The sequence below is a fragment of the Spea bombifrons genome, chromosome 5 (genome assembly GCF_027358695.1).
Source record: "Spea bombifrons isolate aSpeBom1 chromosome 5, aSpeBom1.2.pri, whole genome shotgun sequence".
Taxonomy (NCBI): Eukaryota; Metazoa; Chordata; class Amphibia; order Anura; family Pelobatidae; genus Spea; species Spea bombifrons.
Genome location: NC_071091.1, coordinates 101,029,318 through 101,037,526, shown reverse-complemented (window position 1 = coordinate 101,037,526; position 8,209 = coordinate 101,029,318). Strand labels below are relative to the sequence as shown.

Sequence of the window (8,209 nt, the reverse complement as noted above, 5' to 3'; positions counted from 1 at the left end):
CTATTACAATAATACCACATATTCCAAATTTACCTTTTAAAAAAATCTTCCAGAGGTAAATAAAAAAAAATCCAAACAATATTGTGGCTTGATAACCAACCTCATGACACTTGGAATCCATCACAGCATCTACCAGCAGTTATCACCTAACTAAACGTGATGTCGTACGATGACACTACTGTACTATTTCATTTTATTTTGCGGAACGGAATCTACATTCTGGGTTTTTGTTACCTTAATGGTAAACGACACTGATTCATATTTTTTTGGCTTTAAAGAACATGATAAAATTGTCCTGAATGGGAGGCTCAGCGCTGCAGGGTGCGTTTTCAGCAGTTCTACAGAGATTCTGTTTGGAATGTTATCTCGTTGGCAAAAGCCCAATGGCGTAAGTGGTCGCTCAGTTTCCTAAAACCTGTTCGTTTCATGGTTTTGCTAAATTAAAACTGCTTGTAAAAAGCTAACCAGTTTTCCTCTACGAAGAAAATACACATTGACTCCCCCATTTCTAACACTTCTAAATATATACATTATTATTATCAATTTTTTTGTGGACATCATCGCCACCTATAATGATAAATTAATATATTTACATTTTACAATTCTATATAAAGCAATCCACAAATACTTTTTATATCTTTCTTTTTTTTTCTTCAAGGATATTTTCTCAAATAAATTCCACATGCCAAAACAGGTTTATCTTCAGATTTTGTGTGAAAAACCTAAAATATTATTAAGTTGTGTCCTGTATTATTGAAGATACCAAAGCTGCACAATCTTCCTTACCAAAGTAATGGTTTTAAGGTAAAACAACACCCACTGTCGGCGAGGTTGTGAGTCCAAATTTACCAAACTCTTCCTGAACTGAGCAGTTACCGCCAGATAAGCTATGAATATATCAGAATTTTAGTCCAGGAAACTTTGCGTTATCTACCTGTAGCAGACTCGCATCACGGGGACAGTTATGGTGACAAACACATGTGTTGATAAACATTACTGGTTTTTTGATGACTCTTTTGTTAGGACACTGGAATTCCACTTGGGTAGTCTTGGTGCTGTGGGGGGTACAACACCGTCCGTCGTTGCATTGTCCACAAAACTTCGGCTTGTAGGCATGGATACTGGTGCAGTTTTTGTACTCAAGATGAACAGCGTTCTCCGACTTTTTCACTCTCAAGCATTTTTTCCCTTTCTGAAGAAAAAAGTATACATTTTTAGATGTCTTCTACAGGGTTTTCATTCCATGATCAATATCAGGGCCGGCCCTATAATGGGGCAGACTGGGGCAATTGCCCCAGGCGGCACTTTAGAAGGGGCGGCACTTTGCCGCCCCAAGCGCTTTTTTTTGTTTTTTTTTTGAAGCAGAGGAGAGAGAGAGGGGCACCGAGTGGTTTTCGCTTACCCGCTCGGCGCCCCTCTCTCTCTCTCCTCTGCGGCGAGTCTCCCTGTTCGGTCCCGGTGCCGGCTTGTAATGCAGAGCGCCGGAAGTGACGTCAATTTCCGGCGCTCAGCATTACAAGCCGGCACCGTGGCAGAGCAGGGAGACTCGCCGCAGGACTGTTTAAAGGTAAGTACCGGGGGGGGGATCCTAGATTATGGCGTCGGAGAAGTTTAAAATGCCCCCCCCCGGCGTCGGCGGGGGGGCGGCGTTTTAAACTTCGCCCCAGGCGGCGTTAAGTCTTCGGCCGGCCCTGATCAATATGATTTATGAAAGCACGCAGCATTTTGGAGGACTGCCAACAAAGTAATTTACAGAAGTAAATGATACACTTCAGAATAATTTGTTTCAATGGACAGTTTAGCGCCTCACTGATGATGAATGCGTATTAAAGTACTTTGTAAGTACACTACCATTCAAAGGTTTGGGGTCACTTAGCTGCTTTCATGGAAAACAATGAAATTTTAACATAATTGCAACTGGCCAACTTAAACCTGGATTAGTGAACACAACGTGCCATTGGAACACAGGAGTGATAGGAGTGATAAAGGGCCATTGGAACACAGGAGTGATGGGAGTGATAAAGGGCCATTGGAACACAGGAGTGATGGGAGTGATAAAGGGCCATTGGAACACAGGAGTGATGGGAGTGATAAAGGGCCATTGGAACACAGGAGTGATGGGAGTGATAAAGGGCCATTGGAACACAGGAGTGATGGGAGTGATAAAGGGCCTCTGTACGCCTACTGAAGCAGGGAAAGCATATAAACCATAACAGATTTATGAGAAAGATTTGGATACTCAACAGTATTGGGAATTCTAGGTGAAACATGTCAACGTTCCATATCATTTAAATCAATGATACAAAGCAATTAGTGTCCAATTACTTTTTAGATGGGACCTACCTTTCCGATGAGAACCTCATTGTCTGCCTCGCAGGGCCGCACCATGCACAGACGGACCTGTTTCTGCATCTCGCAGCGGGGGTTGCGATTCGTCACCCTTGATGAGTGTCCCATTCCGCATGTTTTAGAGCAGGCGCTCCATTCTGTCGTCTGCTCAATGCAGTTAAAACCCATGCTGGAGGCATCAATTCCAAGTGTAGCCTCTGGCCTATAAGCTATAAAAAAAAATAAAATAAAAATAAAAGGTTTATATACCCCGAAACGTGGCTTTTCTTCAATACAGAACATCGCAAGATCGGACCAAGCATGAAAACTTACATCAACAGGTAACAGTAACCTATTACCAAACCATTATGTGATTCCATGTAATACTCTGTTACCATGAAATATCGATTTGCATTAATAATGCTACATTTTTCATTGTTTTTTTATTAAATTATACTTATTATACTAGTTTTTTGTGCTGCTCTTTTAGATTTGCAACTAAATGTCATTTATAAAAAGAAAATTGAAATTAAAAGCCAAAATGAAACATTCTTATATATTGTTTTAGATAAAACCTTTCTTGTTCTTAAACTAGAGAGGAATTTCAGGAACATCTAAAACAACATGAATATGTTCTTACCAGCCATTGCATAACCGCCAATTGCCACCTCTTCTTTGGAATCACAAACCCACTTTTCACAGCATTCCCCAGGAAATTTGACTTTTCTTGGGAATGGACATTCAGGTCCTGGGAGCAGCAGGTCCAGGTTACAGCGTGGGACGCAGCCGATCTGCCCGTCTTGGCATGTACAGTGGTATTTGCAGCTTGGTTGGAATGTTTCACCATTACGATATAAAACACCGTCAAACACACAGTTACTGCCTTCAAGTTCTAGAGCAGAGGGAAGGGGAAAAAAGTCTTCATTAATAAGATATGAGTGAGATTTAACCTGGACTAGTTAACGTAACACGTGATACAGCCTAAATATCAATGTCATCTCAGTAAAGTGTAACAATCTTTCCTCTCAGCCATCATCCTAATCAAGCCATCTGAATGACCAACAACCTCTACAGATCACCCTTACTCGATCAACTCATCCTCATCCAAGAATTTGCTCTCCTACTGTTTCACTTCCCCCTCAACCACCGACTAGATTGCAAGCTCACAAGAGCAGCCCCCTCTCCTCTTTTTGCACCAGTGTGTTATTGTGTGTCTACCATCTACCGACTCTGATTGTAAAGTGCTACAGAATCTGCTGGTGCTATATAAATAAATGTAATGTTATGTAGATTGTGCTATTGGAGGGCAAATTATAGACTAACACCCCCAAAGTTCCATTAGTGCTAGAAAAGCCTTACTCACAGCGATGGAGACATGATTTGCTTTGGTGTCTTACTACGGGGTTACTAAATCTCACATGTACACTGATGAACAGCGACTTTAGATTTTGGCTGCATAATCCAATAAGTATTTGGAATTCTGTTACTGGTCTTTGCTTACCCATGCAAATGCCTACATCTGTCCTTGGATCAGCACTGAAGTCGCAGTACAAGCCTTTGTCTTCTTGGCAGGGATGCACTTCTGAGCAGCTCTCCCCCTGTTGGCGGGCACACACAGGGCAGCAGGCACAGCCGTCCAGCACCACCGGCACAGAGGGGGAGCACCTGGGAGCTTCTTCTGGGCACTGTCCACACTGTGATGGGCATCTCTGCGACGCCACCTGGAGAAGAAGTGATTGCATTAATTATATCCTAAGCTTAGAAAGCAAAGCAAATCAGCCACACAGGACAGCAAGGAGGTCTTTGTCTAAAATACAAAAGTATCAAATTTTGGGACGTCATTCATTGTTAATATGGCTCAGGTTACCTGCTTCCTCACCCATTCGCCCGCCCCCTCACTGATTTTCCGTGTAGGAGACGTGTTCCACAGAACACATCTGTCACACATGATATACTTTACTCCCAGTCGGTGCCAGCGCTGGCTTGGCGGAGCAGGCGTCAGGGCAGGGGTCTAACAAGCTCTCTGCCCTCCCATTGGTTTGATAATACATGATTTCATAATTATTGTGTACGCGTGTAAACAACAATGCATGTACTGTAAGGGTTAACCCTTTGTGTCCCAGGGGGTTAGAAAAAAAAAGACATCGAAAATAATCCCAGGTGCAGGTTTGAATCAACAGAGCAGCATTTATCACAGCGTCAATACCTTGTTGAATAAATTGGATAAACAGTGGTTCATTCACACAAGAACTAAAACAACATTTAATTGGTATTAGAATGATGTCACAGAACCTCCGCCTGCCAAAAAGCTACCAACTTTTATATCAACAATGATAAAAACTGATGAGACTATTTATATTTTAACACATTGTATCCATGTTTCTACTTCTATCCATACTCCTATCCGAATTGTGATCAGCATTAAACAACATCATAATCATTATGAAAATGGATGCATTCCTTCCAGCCCTATAGGTCAGCGAGGGAAATCCCGAAATTTATATATATATATTTAAAAAAAGCAATTGTATATACATTTTGGAATGTATGAGATACAAAAGCATAACTTGAACCCAGATATTTAAAATTAACAAAAAAATATTGGAATCCAGGCTGACTTTCAGTATTCTGGTGCAGCCCCAGACATGACTCTGATCACTTACAGACTAAAAATAATAAAAAAAAATACACTTACTGTATGCAGCAGAAAAACCATCATCAGAGCTAGGAAGGGAGTCATTCTGAAGACCATAGATTCCAACTCAGCAGCCCAGATCTGATCTTTTTACAGCTTGATTGAGCTTTCTGTCCATATCCCTGCTTCTGCATCCTCTCTATATATAGGACTCAGCCAGCTCCAGAGTCTTATCCCATTGGCTGAAATTACTGAATTGGGGGAGTTCTCCAAGTTCCTAATGTTTGTGATGATTCCCAACACTCCCAAATATGTATTTTTCATGCTATGCGTTAACCGGCCGATAGGTGGCGCTGTCACACCCATGATTTCCTCCTCAATGAAGTAATGTCCCTGGAAAAAAAAAAGGTGCAAAAAAGGAATGCCTTTGTCAAGCCAAGATGCTGAAGTCTGCTCATGGAACTGATTACTCATCTGAGCATGAGAAATGCCTGCAGAGAGCCACACATCCAGACGTACAAGGAATTATCTACTGTACTTCTGGCTTTGTTAGCCCCGGGTGTTATGTAACAGTGCAGTTCTTTCTAACTAGATATGTTTCTATATATATATGGTGTGTATTTTATTCTTTATCATAGATCAGTAAATATCTCGGTGTGTAAACTGCAGCATGTTTTTTTTTCTTTAAAATTTAGATTCAGTTTTACATTAAGTTTTGCTAAACTTTATAGTTTATTAGCAGAAGACCCTGAGCGACATGTATTGTGAACTGAGATGCATTGTAATGGAAATAAAAAGTAAATCATATACGAATAGGGCTGCTTTAATGTTACTACTTCCATAGGAATATCACTGGCACTTGCTTTACAGAGCCCTCCATGATAATGCCCCCCGCCCCATACATTTCTACACTGGTAACAAAATACGCCTCTACTCGATCTTTACAATCTTCCCGAGGACAAGGGCTTTACTCCTCGCTTATCACGTATTCCTTTTCCCGCTTACAAGACGTCACTCGTGCTGCCCCGTACCTCTAGGACTAACTTGCACCGAACCCCCAGCATTCATCCTCCCTCCTATTATTCAAGAAAAACCCACTTCTTCAGAGAGGCGTACCATCTTTTCGGCTAGAACCCTATCTGACACTAATGCAAACTCTCACACCCCTCCGTGTATCTGTCCCCTTTCTCCATACCTTATGTTTCTCCATCCTATTCCCTATAATGAGCTGGGCCCTCTAACGTATCAATTTATCCTAGTCTGTCAATTCTAGTTTTTCTCAGACCCTTTGAATGTATGTATTATAAGAAGTGCTGCGTAAATTGTTAACATAAAACATGATATAACATAATATAATAATGTGTTATCTACAAAATGAGCCTTAACACATATAACGTTAACCTATGTATGTATCAAGCATATAATTTAATAGAGTTACTAATTAGTCCTAATTTCAGTCCTGTGGGTTTTTGGTTTACCGGTTTAAAATGGCCACAGGACTAAAATTAGGACTAATTAGTAACTGTATTAAATTATATGCTTGATACATACGTAGGTTAGCAGTTAATGTTATATGTGTTAAGGCAAGATCAAGCTCTACTGCAGTAGCCAAAGATACAAGTAGGGCTGCCGAGATACCATCCATGCATAGGATTACTAGTGGCCCTAAGCATGTGTTTTTACCAGGATTCATGTTAAATACCAATTGGTTGTAACCTTTAGGTTTAGTCCTTTACTATCTCTCGAGTCACTGGACAAAGGCGGAAGAGGAACCATCGCCATATCAATCGACTGTGTGGGAACAAACACGTTCATTTTAAGTTTGTAGCCCTCTAACCACACCAATAATGACACTGCTTACAATGCTTGTAACAATACAATACCCATGATTGGGACACATGTGATTCTTTAACAAGTCAAAATAAAATGTAACCCAGAGGCTGTACACGATTGTCACAATGTAAATATGCAATGGAGTCCATGTAGGACCCGTACTCAGGGCCGGCCTTTGGGGTGTGCGACCTGTGCGACCACGGGGTCCTCCGCCGCCGCCGCGGGGTCCTCCTCCGCTGCCGCCGCCGCGGGGTCCTCCTCCCCCGCCCCCCTCTGCACCTAAATGAAAACATTGTTGGTTTTTTTTGTTGTTGTTTTTTTTTAACTTTATTTAACAACCTCCATGTTAAATAAAGTTTTTTTAACTTTATTTACATAGTAACATAGTAACATAGTAACATAGTTCATAAGGTTGAAAAAAGACCAAAGTCCATCAAGTTCAACCTATATACATATTGTGTCCCTACCGTGTTGATCCAGAGGAAGGCAAAAAACCCTTATGAAGCAGATGCCAATTGCCCCATACCAGGGGGAAAATTCCTTCCCGACTCCAAATATGGCAATCAGAATAAATCCCTGGATCAACGTTCTGTCCCTATTAATCTAATATCCATAACTTGTAATATTATTGCTTTCAAGAAACACATCCAGGCTCCTTTTAAACTCTTTTATTGAGTTTACCATTACCACTTCCTCTGGCAGAGAGTTCCATAGTCTCACCGCTCTTACTGTAAAGAACCCCCATCTGTGCTGGTGTAGAAACCTTCTTTCCTCCAGCCGTAGAGGATGTCCCCTTGTTATAGATACAGTCCTGGGTATAAATAGGTCCTGGGAGTGATGTCTGTTCTGCCCCCTTATATCTTTATACATAGTTATTAAGTCCCCCCTAAGCCGTCTTTTTTCCAAACTAAATAACCCTAATTCTGATAATCTTTCTGGGTACTGTAGTCCTTCCATTCCCCTTATTACTCTGGTTGCCCGTCTTTGAACCCTCTCCAGTTCCACTATATCTTTCTTGTACACTGGTGCCCAGTACTGTACACAGTATTCCATGTGTGGTCTGACTAGTGACTTGTACAATGGTAGAATTATTTCCTTGTCGTGGGCATCCATGCCCCTTTTGATGCACCCCATGATTTTATTTGCCTTAGCAGCAGCTGCCCGACACTGGTAGCTACAGGTAAATTTACTGTTAACCAAGACTCCTAAGTCCTTTTCCATGTCAGTCGTCCCCAGTGTTTTCCCATTTAATACATATTCCCAGCCTGGATTTTTCTTCCCCATATGCATAACCTTACATTTATCTGTGTTGAACCTCATCTGCCACATCCCAGTCCAAGCCTCCAACCTATGCAGATCCATTTGTAATCGTGCACTGTCCTCTATTGTGTTAACCACGTTACAGAGCTTAGT

General features: G+C 41.4%; 1 protein-coding gene across 1 annotated transcript; it reads right to left on the bottom strand.

Moving 5' to 3' along the window:
• Positions 1–638: 638 nt before the first annotated feature.
• Positions 639–5,156, bottom strand: CCN3 (cellular communication network factor 3). Its single transcript, XM_053466494.1, has 5 exons — positions 5,024–5,156; positions 3,830–4,049; positions 2,969–3,220; positions 2,344–2,558; positions 639–1,192 (listed from the first exon to the last, which is right to left on the bottom strand). The coding sequence occupies exons 1-5, from the start codon at positions 5,078–5,080 to the stop codon at positions 899–901; spliced, it is 1,038 nt and encodes a 345-aa protein (XP_053322469.1). The 5' UTR covers positions 5,081–5,156; the 3' UTR covers positions 639–898.
• Between the last annotated feature and the right edge of the window lie 3,053 nt (positions 5,157–8,209).

Coding starts and splice junctions, on each gene's coding strand:
- CCN3 (XM_053466494.1), bottom strand. CDS start 5,080: ATGGTCTTCAGAATGACTCCCTTCCTAGCTCTGATGATGGTTTTTCTG. Junction 4,050..5,023: donor TGGTTTTTCTGCTGCATACA/GTAAGTGTATTT, acceptor CTTCTTCTCCAG/GTGGCGTCGCAGAGATGCCC. Junction 2,559..2,968: donor TGGCGGTTATGCAATGGCTG/GTAAGAACATAT, acceptor TTTTTTTTATAG/CTTATAGGCCAGAGGCTACA.